The sequence below is a fragment of the Elephas maximus genome, chromosome 8 (assembly GCF_024166365.1).
Source record: "Elephas maximus indicus isolate mEleMax1 chromosome 8, mEleMax1 primary haplotype, whole genome shotgun sequence".
NCBI classification, from domain to species: Eukaryota; Metazoa; Chordata; class Mammalia; order Proboscidea; family Elephantidae; genus Elephas; species Elephas maximus.
The window spans coordinates 82,881,261-82,900,188 of record NC_064826.1 but is presented as its reverse complement, the minus strand read 5'-3'; the positions used below and the strand labels follow the sequence as shown (position 1 = coordinate 82,900,188).

At 40.6% G+C, this 18,928-nt stretch overlaps 1 protein-coding gene across 5 annotated transcripts in view; it reads left to right on the top strand.

Moving 5' to 3' along the window:
* CDCA7L (cell division cycle associated 7 like) overlaps window positions 1-18,928 on the top strand; it is a 42,236-nt gene that overhangs the window by 9,270 nt on the left and 14,038 nt on the right. For 3 of the 5 annotated variants that reach the window (XM_049893439.1, XM_049893438.1, XM_049893437.1), the window contains exon 2: window positions 16,517-16,657. In XM_049893439.1, coding sequence (XP_049749396.1) covers window positions 16,517-16,657 — 141 coding nt within the window. Of the gene's footprint in view, window positions 1-16,516; window positions 16,679-18,928 lie in introns of all 5 variants that reach the window. The other 2 variants (XM_049893436.1, XM_049893434.1) reach the window with 1 other exon arrangement.

Sequence of the window (18,928 nt, the reverse complement as noted above, 5' to 3'; positions counted from 1 at the left end):
TACGCCACCAGGGTTTCCGAGTCTTTAAAAGTAGCATGTTATTTGCCGTACCTTGTTCCCTCTACCACTGCATCTGGCAACATTCCAGATAGTGGCACCTCTGTCAGCCTGGGTCCCGGAATGAGGACAGTATGGAATAGAGCCCCTGGCTGGTCCGTGATGAACATGTAGTAGTAGCAAGAAATAAACTTTTGTTGTCTTAAGCCACGGAGATTTGGGGCTGTTTGTTATTTAATGCGTTATAACCTGTCCTATTCTGACAGATAATGTAAAGGCGCGTATTTTTCAGTTTTGGACTCAATCAGTGGTTCTCATCTGAGTGAACTGGTGGTGGTATTAGAAATACGTGGGTTTGTCTTTTATTGTTGGAGTGAGGGGAGTTGTCTTATCTAGTGCTGCTATAACAAATACCACAAGTGGATGGCTTTAACAAACAAATTTATTCTCTCACAGTCTAGGAGGCTAGAAGTCCGAATTCAGGGTCCCAGCTCCAGGAGAAGGTTTCCTCTCACTGTCAGCTCTGGGGAAGGTCATTGTCATCATTTTTCCCCTGGGTCTAGGAGCTTTTCAGCAGAGGAACTTCAGGTACAAAGGATGTGTTCCATTCCTGGCTCTTCGTTCTTGGTGAGAGGTTTCCCTCTCCCTGCTTGCTTTTTTCTCCGTTTATCTCTTGTAAGATAAAAGGTGATGCAGGTCACACTCCAGGGAACTGTCCTTTACATCATATCAGGGTTGTGACCTGAATAAGGGTGTGGCATCCCACCCTAATCCTCTTTAACATAACCCAATCTTGCCTCATTAACCGCAGGCAGAGATTAGGATTTGCAACACATAGGTCAATTACATCAGATCACAAAATGGAGGACAACGACACAATACGGAGAATCATGGCCTAGCCAAGTTGACACATATATTTTGGGGACACAATTCAATCCATGACAGTGATGCTCCTGTAATTTAGTGGTTCGAGGTTCGGTGATGTCAAGTCACCTGTGGCGGGTAGGAGAATCTCACAGGACTAAGCAATTGTTCTGTCCAAAATGCCAGGAGCATCCTGTTGAAAAACTGAGGAGACTTGTCCAGTTTGATAATTGATCTTTTCGACTCCAGAGAAATCTTAACATGGGTTTCACATTTCCTGTCTGCCGACCTCCCTGGAATAGGAAATTACCCAGCGCTTCCCAAGTGGCTTGGCTCACTTCACTCTCAGGACCTCTGCCAAAATTCCAGTCCATTGGCTACTTGTTTACCCAGTAGTTTTTAAGCCCTAAATACATGTCGACGAATTTCTCCCCACTTACGCTTTCTCTTTTAAAAATAACATTGATTGCTTTTTTTATTTTTGGATGCCCAAAATTTGAAAAATACTACGGAAAAATACAAAGAAGAAATTAACAATGATGGTTATGAACACGTATTGAATGCTTACTGTGTGCCAGGAATTCTTTTGAGTTCTTTACATACATTATTTAATCCTCATAATAACTACTATTGTTCTCTCTATTTGCAAATGCGGAGACCTGCCCGAGGTCACCCAGCTTCTTGTCGTGGCCATGGATGGAAACAAGGCAGTCTGACTTTAAAATACTCCTCTCTGCTAATGTTCACTATCTCCCTATCCAGAAATAATCACTGTTACTATTCTTGTGCAGCCTTAGAGTTTTATTCCATGCCATTAATACCTATGTATGACAGTACTTTTTTTTATCCTTTCAATAAATGTATTCATTTTATTCATTCAACAAATATTTGAGTACCTACTCTGGCGGAATCCCTGGATGGTGCATATGATTAAGCGCTCCAGAACGTTGGTGGGTCAGACGCACCCAGAGGAGCCTTGGAAGACAGGCCTGGTGATCTGCTTCTGAAAGGTCACAGCCATGAACACCCCATGAAGCAGTTCTGTTCTGCATACATGGGGTCTCTGTGAGTTGGAATGGATGGTAAATAACAACTGCTCTGTGGCAGCCACTGTTTTAGGTTCTATGAATTCAGTGATGAGCAACCTAAGCCTCTTGCCTTAATTCTAGTAGGAGAGGGAGATTAAAAAAAAAAAAAAAATTACATTTTATTATTCTTCTTTAAATTTTACTTGTGGTGAAAAATATATGCACCAAAACATTCACCAGTTCAACAATTTTTACATGTAAAATTCAGTGACATTAATTACATCCTTCATATTGTACAACCATTGTCACTATTCTTTTCCAAGTTATTCTGTTTCTGTAAAGAAGGCTGTTGGAATTTTGATGGGGGTTGCATTGAATTTACAGATTGCTTTGGGTAGTGTCAAGGATTGAATTGTGTCACCCAAAAACATCTGTCAGCTTGGTTGGGCCATGATTCCCAGTATTATGTGATCATCCACCATTTTGTCACCTGATGTGATTTTCCTGTGTGTTGTAAATCCTACCTCTATGATGTTGATGAGATGGGGTTAGCGGCAGTTACGTTAATAAGGCGCAGGACGCAATCTACAAGATCAAATAGATTATGTTTTGAGACAGTCTCTTTTGAGATATAAAAGAAGTGAGCAGAGAGACATGGGGGACCTCATACCACCAATAAAGAAGCACCAGGAGCATAGCAAGTCCTTTGGAACCAGGGTCCCTGTGCTGAGAATCTCCTTGATCAACAGAAGATTGATGACAAGGAGCTTTCTTTAGAGCTAACAGAGAGAGAAAGGCTTCCTTTGGAGCTGGTGCCCTGAGTTTAGACTTCTAGCTTCCTAGACTGTCAGAGAATAAACTTCTGTTTGCTGAAGCTATCCACTTGTATTTCTGTTATAGCAGCACTAGATAACTAAGGTAGTATTGACATCTTAACTATATTAAGCCTTTCAGTCCACAAACAGAATGTCCTTCCATTTATTTAGATCTTCTTTAGTTGCATTTAGTAATGTTTTATAGTTTTCTGTTTATAAGTCTTTCACTTTCCTAGTTAAATTTATTCCTAGGTACTTTATTATTTTAGATGCTGTTGTAAATGATAATGTTTTCTAAATTTCCTTTTCCACTTGCTCTTGGCTGATGTGTAAAAATCTGACGTGATTTTTGTGTGTTGACCTTGTACCCTGCCACTTCGCTGAATTCATTTATTGTAGCTTTCTTGTGGATTCTTTTAGGTATAGGTTGATGTCCTCTGCAAAAAAGGAAGCATACTTTTACTGCTTCCTTCCTGATTTGGATACTATCTTCTGTTTCTTTTTTCCTTGCCTAATTGCTCTGGCTAGGACTTCTAGGACAATGTCAAATAGCAGGGGTGAGAGTGGGCATCTCTGTCTTGTTCCTGATCTTCATGAGAAAGTTCTCAGTTTTTCTTCATTGAGTATGATGTCGTTAGGTGCTTTCAAGTCAGTTCTGACTCATAATGACCATGTGTACAACAGAACGAAACACTGCCCAGTCCTCATGATCTTTGTTATGCTTGAGCCCTTTGTTGCAACTACTGTGTCAGTTCCTCTCACTGAAGGTCTTCTTCTTTTTTGCTGACCCTTCACTTTACCAAGCACTTTACCTTCTCCAGGGACTGGTTCTTCCTGATAACATGGGCAAGGTATGTGAGACGAAATCTTGTCATCCTCCCTTCTAGGGAGCATACTGGCTGTACTTCGAAGATAGATTTGTTCATTCTTTTGTCAGTCCATGGTATATTCCATATTCTTCACCAGCACACCTCAAAGCCATCAATTCTTCTTTGGTCTTCCTTATTCATCATCCAGCTTTCACATACATAAGGCGATTGAAAACACCATGGCTTGGGGTCAGGCACACCTTAGTCCTCAAAGTGACCTCTTTGCTCTTTAACACTTTAAAGAGGTCTTTTGTAGCAGATTTGCCCAGTGCGGCTTCCATGGGTGTTGATTGTGGATCCAAGTAAAATGAAATCCTTGACAACTTCAGTCTTTTCTCCATTTATCATGATGTTGCTTATTGGTCCAGTTGCAAGGATTTTTGTTTTCTTTATGTTGAGATGTAATCCGTACTGAAAGTTGTGGTCTTTGATCTTCATCAGTAAGTGCTTCAGGTGCTCTTCACTTTGAGCGAGGAAGGTTGTGTTATCTGCATAATGCAGGTTGTTAGTGAGTCTTCTTCCGATCCTGATGCCACATTCTTTTTCATATAGTCCTGCTTCTTGGATTATTTGCCCAGCATGCAGATTGAATAAATACAGCAAAAAGATACAATCCTGATGTACACCTTCTCTGACTTTAAACCACGCGATGTCTCTTTGTACTGTTCAAGTATGATAAATGCCTCATTATATTGAGGAATTTTCCTTTTATTCCTATCTTCTTGTATGTTTTTATCATGAAAGGATGTTGAATTTTGTAAAATGCCTTTTCTGCATCTGTTGAAATGTTTGTGTTGTTCTTTTCCTTTGTTGTTAGTAAGATGTGTTCCATTGGTTGATTCCCTAATGTCGAACCACCTTTGCATCCCTGGAACAAATCACACTTGATCATGATGTCTAATCCTTTTATTATGTTTTTGAATTTGGTTTGCTAGTATTTTGTTGGATATTTTTGCATCTTCATTAGGGATATTGGTCTGTAGTTTTATTGCGGTGTTTTTGTCTGGTTGTAGTATCAGGGTAATGCTCACCTCATAGAATGAGTTAAGAAGTGTTCCCTCTTGTATTTTTTTTGAAAAGTTTAAGTAGGATTGGAGTCACTTCTATAAATGTTTGGTAGAATTCTTCAGTGAAGCCAGGACTTTCTTTGTGGGGAGATTTTTGATTACTCTTTCAATCTTATCATAACAAATGGGTCTGTTGAGATCCACTATTTCTCCTTGAGTCACTGTAGGGAGTTTATGTGTCTCAAGAATTTTGTCCCATAACCTCTAAGTTATGTAATTCATTGGCGTACAACTGTTTATAGTATTCCCTTACAGTCCTTTTTTTTTGTGTGTGTGTGTAGGGTTGGTTGTAATGTCTCTACTTTCACTTCTAATTTTAGATATTTCCATCTTTCATTTTCTTTGTCAGTGTAGCCAAAGGTTTGCCGATTTTATTGATCTTTTTAAAGAACCAGCTTCTTGTTTCGTTGATTCTGTTGTTTTTCTGTTCTCTATTTCTGCTCTAATCATTATTATTTTCTTTCTTCTGGTAGCTTTGGGCTTAGTTTGCTCTTTTCTAATTCCTAAGGTTATAGAATTAAGCTGTTGATTTCAGATTGTTCTTTTCTTTTAATGTAGGCATTTATTGCTCTAAATTTCACTTTGAGCGTTGCCTTTGCTGCATTCTGTAGGTTTTGGTAGGTTGTCATTTTTTTAGGCCATTCTAAGAAGTATACAGTTACATCTCATTATGGCTTAATTTGCATTTCACCCTGGTGGGACAGTGGTTAGTAGCTCGGCTACTAATCAAGAGGTCGGCAGTTCAAATCCACCAGCTGCTCCTCGGAAACCCTGCGGAGCAGTTCTGCTTTGCCCTATATGGTTGCTATGAGTCGGAATCGACTCGATGGCAACAGGTTTTTTTGTTTGTTGACTAAGGATGTTAAACATTTTTTCATGTGCTTATCTTCTTTAGTGATATATCTGCTCGTATCTTTTGCCCAGTTCTTAATTGGGTGGTTTCCCTATGTTTGAGCTTTGAGAGTTCTTTGTATATATTCTAGGTATAGGTCCTTTATTAAATATTTAATTTGCAAATCATTTTCTCCCAGTCTGTGCCTTGCTTTTTCATTCTCTTAACAGACTCTTAGAGAGCGAATGTTCTTAATTTTGATTAAGTCCATCTTCTCAATTTTTAAAATATAAATTATATTTCTGGTGTTGTGTTTAAGAAATCTTTGCCTAAACCATGGTCACAAAGACCTTCTCCTAGTTTATATTTAGGTATATGATCTATTTTGAGTCAGTTTTTGTAAGTGGGGCATTCTTTTTGACCAAGCAATTTACTTGTAAAGGATTTAAAGAAATGACAGCCTGTATGGTACAAAATGATGCACAACTTCCTCCTTTGTAGTGGATTTAAGCGGAAGCAGGAGGAATGCTTTTCTCTGAGTAAAACATATCCTTCCACAGATTAAAGATAGTACACGCTGCAAATTCGGCCATCATTGCTATCAAATTTGCTTTCAAAACACTTAATAAGGAAAATGCAATAGTGTGAATGGATTTCTTTTGTACTGCTCCTTAGGGCTTAAAATGGAGCTTGTTTCCAGGTGAAATATACACTTAATGTTTCTGGAGTAAGAAACATTCCCCAGAGCTTTATCACAATCAGCTGTTGAATCAGTTGGCCCGAAAGAGAGTATTAATTTCATCTCCTTCAGAAGCTAATGGGCAATAAACATGTTGCTGCTGGCAAGGTGACACATTCTTTATCAGTATATATATAGAGAGAGAGAGAGAGAGAGGTGGTATTTTTTTAAACCAGGAATCATGAGATATGGAAAAGCTTTAACTAAGTAACACTGTACTTTACAATAAAACTTTTAAAATTAATGACAATTGTTACTGATTGAATTATGTCCCCTCAAAATGTATGTCAACTTGGCCAGGCCATGATTCCCAGTATTGTGTGGTCGTCCACCATTTTGTTATCTGATGTGATTATCCTCCATGTTGTAAATCCTAACCTCCATGATGTTAATGAGGCAGGACCCCATCTACAGGATTAGGCTGTATATTGAGTCAGTCTCTTTTGAAATGTAAAAGAGAGAAGTAAGCAAGAGGAGAGGATCTTCAGACCACCAAGTAAGAAGAGCCGGGAGTGGGGCACATCCTTTGAACCTGTGATCCCTGCCCTGAGAATCCTTTAGACCAGTGGAAAATTGATGACAAGGACCTTCTCCCAGAGCTGACAGAGAGAAAGACTTCCCCTGGAGCTGGCATCCTGAATTTGGACTTCTAGCCTCCTAAACTGTGAGAGAATAAACTTCTGTTTGTAAAGCCATCCACTTGTGTTATTTCTGTTAATAGCAGCACCAGATAACTAAGACAGTATTTGACATAAATTTATTTTCAAAAGTAAGTTTGTGATTGAATACCAGTCAGCAGTTTGAGGCATCTTTTTACAGCTTACTAATTTTTTTATTGGATTTTAATTTCGACTGAGGCTGGCAGAGGTCAGAAATGTGGAGATCTCCAAAGCATTTGCTCTGTGTTACTCAAAAAAGGCTGGAAAGGCACCTGGTAAATGAGAAGTGAGCAGTGATCAGGCAGGATATATTTTTATTGGTACAGCCTAGTTGAGCTAGAACAAAAGCTGGATTCCAGCCAAGCATACATCTGTATATAGCTCTGTCCTTGGGACTTTCAGTTCACATCTGGGCTTAGGGGCCCAGATACGTGGATTCCAGGTATGGTTCTGCCAGTCACTACAGCTAAATCCTTGACTCATAAAGTGATGTATCTGCACCTTCCTTATGTGAGGGGGTTGGGTTCTAAATCACTGGTAGGATGAGAACTAGGCCAAAGTGTATACTTGTTTTCTGAATTGAGAAAAGATTGCATCATTTAAGGAATGCAGACTTTTTTTTGTATGTTGTACTTTAAGTGAAAGTATACCAATAAGTCAATCTCTCGTATAAAAACTTATGTACACCTTGCTACGTACTCCTAGTTTCTCTCCCCCTGATGAGACAGCACACTCCTCCTCTCCACCCTGTGTTCCCTGTGTCCATTCAGCCAGCTCCTGTCCCCCTCTGCCTTTTCATCTCGCTTCCAGACAGGAGCTGCCCACATAGTCTCATGTGTCTACTTGATCCAAGAAGCTCACTCCTCACCAGTATCATTTTCTGTCTTATGCCCAGTCCAATCCCTGTCTGAAGAGTTGGCTTTGGGAATGGTTCCTGTCTTGGGCTAACAGAAGGTCCAGGGACCATGACCTCCAGGGTCGTTCTAGTCTCAGTCAGACCATTAAGTCTGGTCTTTTTACAAGAATTTGAGGTCTGCATCCTACTGTTTGCTCCATCAGGGATTCTCTGTTGTGTTCCTTGTCAGGGCAGTCATCGGTTGTAGCCAGGCACCATCTAGTTCTTCTGGTCTCAGGCTTTTGTAGTCTCTGGTTTATGTGGCCCTTTTTGTCTCTTGGGCTTATAATTTGTGTTTTTGGTGTTCTTCATTCTCCTTTGCTCCAGGTGGGTTGAGACCAATTGATGCATCTTAGATGGCTGCTTGCTAGCATTTAAGGCCCCAGATGCCGCTCACCAAAGTGGGATGCAGAATGTTTTCTTAACTAGGAATGCAGACAAAGTTTTTCTTCTCACAAAATTTTCTTAACACTTTAGTGCCCACTCTAATGACTACCAGATACTAGAAGTACGACTGCTGGTAAGAAATAAAATTTTGGCATTTTTAATTTCTGTGATGTTCCAGCATGAGTTCCCCTGTGTGCCTTCCCTGAACAAGTTTGAAATCCAGCCTGTAGATGTTTGGTCCACATATTAGAAGCTGACATTTTAAAACTGGGAGTTTTTTCACCAAGAGTCTAATTCCTGGCTGCCCTGGTAAGGTTGAAGTTCAGACACACGAGGGTCCCCTATTCCTGTATGGCACTGAGGAGTGGCTGCCCGCTCTGGACATGTGTCTGCAGCTCCCCAGTCAGCCCCTGTTGTCCTACTTCTGAACTGCTTCCCTCATTGACCACCCGCTTGGCCCCATAGCCTTTTGGGTTTGCAATCTCTGTTCCAGAGACAATCTCTACAGTCATTTGCACGACTTCTGGAAACCTGCAGTCCTTTCCAGAAAGGGAACTTTAAATCTGACTATTCCGTGTGCAGATGTGCTAAGTTTCTAGTTGAAAATCTTTAATTTCTCATGCACAATGATGGTATACGGTGGCCCTTTTGACTCAGTAAACCTTTCCAAGGAAAATAAACTTCAAGGCCAAACCAAAAAACTAAACTAGTTGCCATCGAGTTGATTCTGACTCAGTGAACTCATGCATGTTTCAGAATAGAACTGTGCTCCAGGGAGTTTTCAGTAGCTGTGATCTTTTAGAAGTAGATTGCCAGAACTCTTCTGAGGTGCCTCTGGGTGGATTTGAACTGCCAGGGTTTTGGTTAGTAGCTGAGCACCACCCAGGAACTCCAAACTGCAAGGCCAGGTACATGTAGATGTTTTCAGCAAGTACTGATTGATGACCAGTGTTAGGCCAGGCCCTGTGTTAGGTGCCTAGGGACCCCATCTTCCTACCTGTGTCAGCTAATTGAGTGCGGCCGCCACTGACATTCGATGATATTCATACTGCTGTTCCTATAAGGACAGAGTGAATAAATATAAACAGTATGTATGAAAGTTAGGAAGAGACTAAATTGTGGCTTTTTAATTGTGTGGTAAAACGTATATATCAAAATTTGCCATTTCACCATTTTTAAGTGTACAGTTCAGTGGCATTGATTATACGTGTTGTACATCCATTATTACTTTTTTTCCAAAGTGTTTTCATCACCCCAAACAGAAACTGTTACTGTTGAGCATTAACTCCCCAGTGTCTGTGGATTAAAAAAAAAAAAAATAATAGTAATGCAAGGATCTTTTCACTCTCAGACAGGAATTTTCTTGATTTCTTTTTGGTTTGCTAGATTGCAACTATTTTAATTTTGTGTAAGTTTGGCTAGTCTAAAGATAACCCACAGGTTGGGAATTTTTTGTATTTTATTTTTCAGTTAATTGCTTTAAGTTTTTTTCTTTGGTGGCAAGTCATAAGATTTGCATTGTAATCAAATGGAGTACAAGCTTTGAAAGAAAAGTCTCTTGAGCTCTGTGTCTAGACTACACAGGTACCCAGTGTGTCACTGGTGAATGTAATAGGAAAACGACAGATCCTTGGACTTAATATATTGATAAGTTGTGGAACTGATCATACCTTAATAAGGTGTCCCTATGAATCCTTTTCTGGGGTCCCTCTTATGCAAACCTTGCTGCCTTTGTTGCAGTCTGTTAAGTCAAGCAGTTTGTTGCATTGAGGACAGGTGAATATTTTAAGGAGACTTGGTAAATCCAAGGGGTTACGGGAATGTTTGAAACTCTTCTTTTAATGCCTTTCGAAGTTTGGCAGCAAGCAGCAGAGACCTGCGTACACTAAGACTGCATAGTGCTTTTTTTCTTTTTTGAAAACGTGTTCTTTCCCTGTTCCTAATCGGTAATTACAGCCCCATAGTGGCCCCTCTGGTGCAGATGCAGAAGTAATAGATGAAGAAGCAGAAATGAGTTAGGCGTACACAGGCAGCGCAGCGGTGGCGGGCCTGTGGCACAATAGCGCAGGAGCTAATGCAGTTGCCACGGGAAGCAATTTATTCATATCGCCAACCCTGTCCATTCCTTATACGTGCCTCCATTAAATCATTAAATGGGCTGCTCCTCCTTTTTTAACTCTTCATGTATTGAAACAGGCTTCTGGTCCAGTATGGCTTTTTGATTTGTAGAATGGTGATGTGTCAAAAAGGAAAAGACTGAAATTGACTCACCATCCCTCTCCCAAGCCGCTGCCACTTCAGGGATTGCACCCCAGAGCTACTTTCATAAGTATTGCCCCTGTTTGCTGTTGTACAGGTGTTTTCTTAGCATATTGGTACTGATAGCTTAATATCAACCATAAAGGCTATTTGACAGGATAAGGGTTCCAAACGCATTTAAACTTTCCTCATTATGTAAAATTTAATTTTTCTCAAGAACTATCTCAAAGTTAGCCTTTGTTTAGGAGGCTCTTCGCAGCCTAAATGTGGCATTTTTATTCTATTGTAACGGAACTCTCATTCTGTAAGTATTCTGCCTGTTTTCCCCTTAGGGTGATTTTGGTAGGTGGTGGGAAAGTGGCTGTTATTAACCATCTAACACAGAACTTGTGTTCTCTAAAAAACCAATCATTAAAATCCCCTTGACTGAAGCCTCAACTTTGATTGCATTTTAAACAAGAAGCAATAAAACCATCATAAAAATAAGTGGATAAGAGATTAGTACCTTCTGAAATTAAGTGGATATATGATTAATTTAGCACACAGAAAAAGAATTCAGTGTGCTCATACAGCAGTCAGTGTGATCTCAGACACCTGGGAAGTCCAAGACCTTTCAGGGGTCCGCAAGGGCAAAACTACTGTGGTAATAATCAGACATTATTTCCATCTTCACTGTGTCCGTATTTGCATGGGTGGTGCAAAAGCAGTAACAGATAAAGCTTCTGACCCTGAGCAGGAATCAAGACAGTAACACAAAATTGTTCTGGTGGTCATTGTAGTCTTCACTACCGTGCACTCATAATTAAAAAGAAAGTACCTCTTTCATGTAAGAATGAACTTGTTGAAACTAAATATTGGTCAATCTTGACCTTTGAGGACATCTCTTAATATACTGCATGATGAAATGGGAAGCGTGTATAAAGCACTTCCGCATACCAAAGTAACGATGCTTATCTGGTTTTCTGAAGGAAAAGGTCCAGTATATCCTGGGACTATGTTCCGGAGATAGAACGGCAAAGAAATCTTGAACTTTATTGTTTATTGTTGGTTGTACATTGGTGTTTTATGTTTGAAACTCTTGTGTGTGTATTGTAGATGGAGCAAATGAGTAAGTATATTATTAAATATACTGGGGGTTGGGGTTCTCACGGGGAGGGGGAGGGAGATGCAGATGTGGAATTGGGGGAGGTGAGGAAGAAGCCTGCTGTGTTGGATTTGAAATAAAGATATCACTGTGTAGTTGTGATTTAAGATATTTAAAGTATCTTTGCTCTGTTCAAAGAGCCTAGAAGCAATGATACTTCACTAGCAAGAAGCACAGCTAGTTCCCAGGTCTTGGTTTCTAAATGCCATTTTCCGAAGAAGGGTACCAGGGCTCCTTGGAGAAATATGGCTGATTCGACATCTGGGACAGGCCAAAGTACAAGGTGAGCTTGACATAATTGTTACGTCAGGAACAAGGAGGTGCTGAGAGACTGTTCAGGTCAGGTCAAGAAGACACAGAAACTGGCTAGAAGTGGTTCATACTGGCCACATTTAGGACAGTTTGAGCATTGGAAAGAATGGCGACAGTAATGGGTTATAACACACTGAATAAAAAAAGAATCCAGAAATTCGGATTGGAAAGAGAGTAGGAGGAGGGAGGAGAGAGAGCTATACAGAAAAAGTTTAGCTAATACATGTACCAAAACCAAAAACTAAAGTTGCTGCTGTTGAGTTGATTCCGACTCACAGCGACCATATAGGACAGAGTAGAACTGCCCCATAGGGTTTCCAAAGAGAGGCCTGTAGATTGCAACGGCCGACCTTTTGATTAGCAGCCAAGCTCTTAACCGTTGGGCCACCAGGGCTCCAGTATATGTAGAAGGGATAAAATTTAAAAATCACTGTTTTGCAACAACCCCTAATGTAATAATTGATTCAGGTAAGAATTATCAGTGGATGCTGAAATGCTTCTTTGGGAGAAGGATATTCAGAGAATCTCAGATATCACCCTACCAGTACCAGCTGCTGCAGAGGTGGCCCCGACTCATGGCAACCCTGTGTGTGTCAGAGCAGAACTGTGCTCCATAGGGTTTTCAGTGACTAATTTTTCAGAAGTAGATTGCTAGACCTTTTTTTTTGGGCGCCTCTGGGTGGACTCGAACCTTCAACCTTCTGGATAGCAGCCTAGCACATTAACTGTTTCCACCACCAGGGACTCCAATATCACCCTACATAATACTAATTATAAAGGGGAGAAGGTACCATTGCAAAGGAGAAATCTGGCAGATCCCACCTTAACTAGTTTGATCAAGGAACATCACCACTGAAAAAGAGAGACAACCAGACATTATGTACTTCCTGAAGGAAGAACTCAGCACTGCCTATGAAGTGATATTGCCAAAAAGAAACGAACTTGTATCTGACAAGCCCTTAGAGAAACACCAAGTTATAGGAAATCCAAAGGACTGAGTAGTATGCTAAACAACATCTTAGAGCTATACTGAAAAAACTCCAGACTCTGGGAAATGGGACTCAGTTTCTCCAAAAATAAGGTGCAAGAAAAAAATAAAAGATGGAGAGATGCAGAAACTTGAGAGATCTCTTGACCAGTGTGTGAAGCTTATTTGCATCATGATACAAGTAAACTTAGACACATAGCAACCCTATAGGACAGAGTAGAACTGCCCCATACAGTTTCCAAGGAGCGCCTGGCGAATTCGAACTGCCGACCCTTTGGTTAGCAGCTGTAGCACTTAACCACTACGCCAATAGGGTCGCTATGAGTTGGAATCAACTCGATGGCACTGGGTTTGGTTTTTTGGTTTTTATAAGTAAGCCGTAAATTTAAAAAATTGAGACAACATGCCAAGTGCAGTAAGTCATTCACCAAAGGACAGACACTGTTTGAAAACACTTATATGAAATATCTGTGTTGTTGTCATTAGGAGCCTTCGAATTGATTCTGACTCAAAGTGAACCTATGTACAACACAACAAAACACTGGGTGGGCCAGCCTGACAATCCTTGTTATGCCTGAGCCCATTGTGGCAGCCACTGCGTCTATCTCGTTGAGGGTCTTGCTCTTTTGCTGACGCTCTACCAAGCATGATGTCTTCAGGGACTGAGCCCTCCTGATAACATGTCCAAAGTATGTGAGGTGAAGTCCTGTCGTCCTTGCTTCTAAGGAGCATTCTGGCTGTACTTCTTGCAAGACAGATTTGTTCTTCTGGTGGTCCATGGTATATTCAATATTCTTCGCCAACACCATAATTCAAAGGCAGCAGTTGTTCGTCAGTCTTCCGTACTCATTGTCCAGCTTTTCTATGCATATAAGATGATTGAAAATACCATGGCCTGGTCAGCTGCACCTTAGTCCTCAAAATAACGTCTTTGCTTTTAAACACTTTAAAGAGGTCTTTTGCGGCAGATTTGCCCAATGCAATACATTGTTTGATTTTTTTTTTTTTCTTTAACAAACAGAAATTTATTTTTGAATGGTTTTAGGAGGTTAGAAGTCCAAATTCAGGTTGCTGGATCTAGGGGAAGGCATTTTCCCTCTGTTGGCTATGGAGAAAGGTCCTTGTCTCTTCTGAGCTTCTGCTCTTGGGCAATCTTCATGTAGCTTGGCATCTCTCTTCTCCCATTTCTACTTTTCCAGTGCTTGTATAATCTCTCTTATATCTCAAGAGATTGACTCAAGATACACTGTACACTAATCCTGCCTCATTAACATAAAGACTACCTGTTCCCAGATAGGATAACCACAGGCATTTGTTCTTATGTGACATTGTTTGATTTCTTGACTGTTGCTTCCACGGGCATTGATTATGGATCCAAGTAAAATGAAATCTTTGACAACTTTGATCTTTTCTCCATTTATCACGATGTTGCTTACCGGTCCAGTTGTGAGGATTTTTGTTCGTTATGCTGAGGTACAATCCGTATTGAGGGCAGTAGTCTTTGATCTTCAGTAAGTGCTTCAAGTCCTCTTCACTTTCAGCAAGCAAGATTGTATCATCTGTCTGTTGCAGGTTGTTAATGAGTCTTCCCCCAGTCCTGATGCCATGTTCTTCATATGAAATGTCTAAATAGGCAAATGAATAGAGACCGAAGTTTATATTAGTAGTTACGAGGGGAAAGGAGAAAAGGGGGAAGTCATTGTTTAGGAAGCATTGAGTATTGGTTTATGGAGATGGAAGATCTGGCAATGGATTACGGGTGATGGTTGCACAACATGATTAATACGGTAGGTGTCACTGAATTGTACATATGAAAATGTTGATTTGGCAAACGTGTTATATATATCTTTTACCACAATAAAAGAATAAAAAAAAAAGACACTAGAACTGTGAACAGAGACTGTACAAGTGATGATGATGCTGAGTGAAATGATATGATGTCTACAATTGCTTTAAAATAATTTGGAAGGAGGGCAGTTGGGTTAGAAATACCCACGATTAGCCATAGGCAGGTAATTGCTGAAGCTGGCGGTCAGCATGCGGGCTCATTATAGTATTCCGTGTACTTTTGAATCATGTTTGAAATTTTCTGTAATAAAAACATTTTTAAACACTACCAGTAGTGGGATGCCCTGTCATTTTGTGCCTTCTGAGGCAATATGTTGAGAAGTGCATATCACCTCTGGAGAATTGTCACCAAAATATTTAACCCGAATCTAATGATGAGGAAGTAATCAGATAAACCCAGAATTTTATATGACACTTGTCCTGGATTTTCCAAAATATTATTAAAAACAACAAAAAGCAATATTATAAACAACCAAATATAAACTTCCCTTGTATGGATTCTCTTTCCCCCAAAGAGGGGAGTTATAATACATTTTAGGGACAGTTGCAGCCATTTAAATACGGATTTATACTAGATGGTATTATTGAATTAATGTTGATTGAGGTATGATTATAGAGTTCTGGTGGCACAGTTCCAATCCCCCAGCCACTTCTTGGAAACCCTGTGGGGCAGTTTACTCTGTCCTTATAGGGTCGCTATGAGTCAGAATTTTCTTGATGGCACTGGGGTCTTTTTTTGTTAATGATTTTGTGTTTCTGTAGGAGAACATCATTATTCTTGGGAAATGCGTGCTGATGTATTTAGGGTGAATTAGTATGATGTCTGCAAATTACCTTAAACAATGTGTAGGTATATATGGATTAGGTTGGATTATATTAAATTGCTTTTTTCTAGGTCAAAAACAGTTAAATACAATAAGCAAATGCCTATGGTTCAACTTAATATTTGTTGAGAAAGAGAGAAAGGGAGAGGAAGAAGTAAGAAAGCAAACATGGTAACCGGTGGTGATTTGAGTTGTAGACTATTCAGGTGTTTGTACCGTTCTTTCAACTTTCTGTGTGTTTGAACCTTTTCAGAATTCAAATAGGAGAAAAATTGGTAGCCAACAAATAATAATGAACTCTCAGCAGATACGTATTTGTTAGATTAAATGTGCTGGCAACATTCTCTCTGGGAATAATTGCCCATAATAGCATTTAAATCGTCTTGGAATTAATTCCCAAACTACTTAAATGGATTTAGATTGTAGAAAAGAAGGAAAGCTACTTATTGTGTAAAACATTCATACCTCTGGTAATATTGTATAAAACGTTCATATCTCTGAATCAGTATATAAAAAAGATAAGAAAAATAAGGAACTATAGGTGTAAACGATCTAAGAAGAGCTTAATAATATATCCTGGAATCTTTTTTACATCACATTTAAAGATAAATCCACTGATCATTGTAAAAAAGGAGAAGAAAGAGACCATTGGTTTCTCAAAAACCAATGCCCGTATTCATATTTTTTTGTGAAGAAATCAAACATGGCTTTTATCTAGGTGTGGTCTTGACATTCTCTGTAAAATAGGACATATTTCTAGAATTTGAAAAAGTCTTTTTCTTTACTTCCCCTCCCCCCCTTTTGCCACAAGGTGTCAGCTGAAGCACGTTTTGCTCAGGGTTACTGGGGCCTTTTGGGCAGCTGTGGGTCTGTACACCATAGCGGATTGATAAAGTTATGAAATCATAATTTTTGTTCCCCTTTAGAAAAATTTCCTAAGTAATTATAATAGCCCCTGGTTTTATACTTCTCTTTCGAATCCCAAACAGATACCTAAAGAAGTGGCTGACATTTTTAACGCCCCCAGTGATGATGAAGATTTCGTCGGCTTCCGAGATGATGTTCCCATGGAAACCCTCTCATCAGAAGAGAGCTGTGATAGTTTTGACTCACTGGAGTCAGGGAAAAAGGTACAATGCTTCCTCGGGCAGGTGTGTTCATCCGGAGGCCGGGATCTTGGTTTGGATGTTCTTTTATTTCAGCATGGGCTGAGATTGGTGACATTGCTGGATTGTCGAGCGTTTTATACAGTGTGGTGCCTTTATGTTTTCAGAAACCAGGGAGAGTACCTAATTCACTTTTGCTGTTTTAATCCTTTTTTATGTACAATAAACTATATATTTTTTTAAAATAAAAGGCCTTCACATGATCAAATCCATTTTCTTTGCTACCTCAGGGCTGTAACCTGTGGTGAGGTTGTATTCAGAATCCTCCTACAGGGTTGGCAGGGGAGGGCTAGTCCTGCGTAGCGATAGCCCACACTGCAGAGCATGGCCAGGCAGGGCAGGATGTCGTAGTTACTATGAGACAATTGCATCTCTGTGGTACTGGGGTGTGATTCTGTTGGTACCTTGCTCTTGGGATTGCTGGGGAGAGCATTATTCTTTCTTTAATGACTTTGATCTGTAGCAAACACAAGTTGCTATTCTCTGAGAGTTGGATTCCTGGAGGTTTATATTATGCCTTAGCAATAGCTTGGCCAATCAAAATATCTAGCCTTCAGTGGCATTTTCTTCTGAGTTCATTGTGGCACTCAAAATTCCTCATTCTCCCTCGACCACAGCCTCTGTTTAAAAGGCTGTAAATTAAACCCACCAAAAAAAAAAATAAATAAATAAAATAAATAAATAAATTTTTTTTTTTTTTTTTTTAGCTTTAACTAGGAGCCCTGTAGCACAGTGGTTAAAGTGCTTGGCTGCTAACCAGAAGGTTGGCAGTTCGAACCCACCAGCTGCTCTGCAGGAGAAAGATGTGGCAGTCTGCTTCTGTAAAGATTTACAGCCTTGGAAACCCTGTGGGGCAGTTCTACTCTGTCCTATAGGGTTACCATGAGTCGGAATCGACTTGATGGCAGTGGGTTTGGTTTTGGTTAGCTTCAGCTAGGCAAGTACAGTAAGAGAAGCTGTTCATTATATGTAAGTAAAGTGCCTGCTTGGAGTCCCTTGGTGGCACAAATGATTAAGCACTTGACTACTAACTGAAAGGTTGGTGGTTTGAACTCACCCAGAAGTGCCTCAGAAGAAAGGCCTGGCGATCTACTTCTGAAAGATCACAGCCTTGAAAACCCAAGGGAGCAGTTCTAATCTGCGTAAATGTAGCTGCCGTGAGTTGGAATTGGCTTTATGGCAACTGATTTTATTTTTTTAAGTGCCTGCTTAATTACTTGGAAGACTCTATGTTCTGGTCTTGGTTGGAGCCGCTCTTTCTTTGGTCACCAGGAGTTTTCCCAGTCCCTGCAGCCCTCATCTTCTTGGACTTCACTGTGGCTTTGATCCCGCCAGCCCTTCCTCTCTCTCCCCTTTGTCTCTTCCTCTCTGTTAACCGTTTGTTCTTTGTCAGCATCTCTTCCTTTTCCTGTCCCCAAATGTGCTTGTTCTCCAGGATCTTGTCGTCAGACACTTTTTCTCTTTCACGAGCTCATTGATTATCCTGGCCTTCACTCGTTACCTCCACATTCTTGTTTGTAGCTTGGCTTCTGTCTCAAGCTGCAGATCTATTTCTGACTTGTCTTGGTTGTTCAAGAGAGATCAGAACCTCTTCATTTGCCCTCCCACACTGGGTCATCTCTCAGGCTTCCCTGTCTCCACCTCTGTCTTTGGTCTTCCTTGAACCCTCCTCCTCTTCTCCCATCTCCCTGACCCCCATCCAGGTGTTGATTAAACTTCTGCTATGTTCCTGAATCTACCTTTCCTTCCTCTTCCCTCTTCAGTTACTATAGTTTTCATTACCCGGTACCTGAATGCTCATCCCTTCCTTCTGGGATCAGTCCTAGAACGTAGCTCTGGTCACCTTCCTCCCTTATTCAGAACTTGTTAGAGGCTCTCCATTCCAGCGTGGCCAGGCAGTGGGGGAGAACGGAGCCCCAGATGCACCGTGGGGGGCTTTCTGAGCTGTGTAGGACACGTGTGAAGTGCTGAGCACAGAGCCTGACACAGGAAAGCCATTGAAAAACAAAGCAGCTGCTTTTGCTCTGTGATGACTGCCTTTTTACTACATGTCGAGCTGTCCTTCACGGACCCCCCAGTCTGATCCCGGCCTGCCTTTCATGGCTGGAGCAGTGTGCCAAGAGCTTTTTGCACAGGTTGCTGTTCATCCGCATACCTCCCTGGGAAGGAACAGGTGCTGCTATTATCCCCATTGTCCAGGTGATGAAGCTGACACTCAAGGAGGTGAAATGCCTT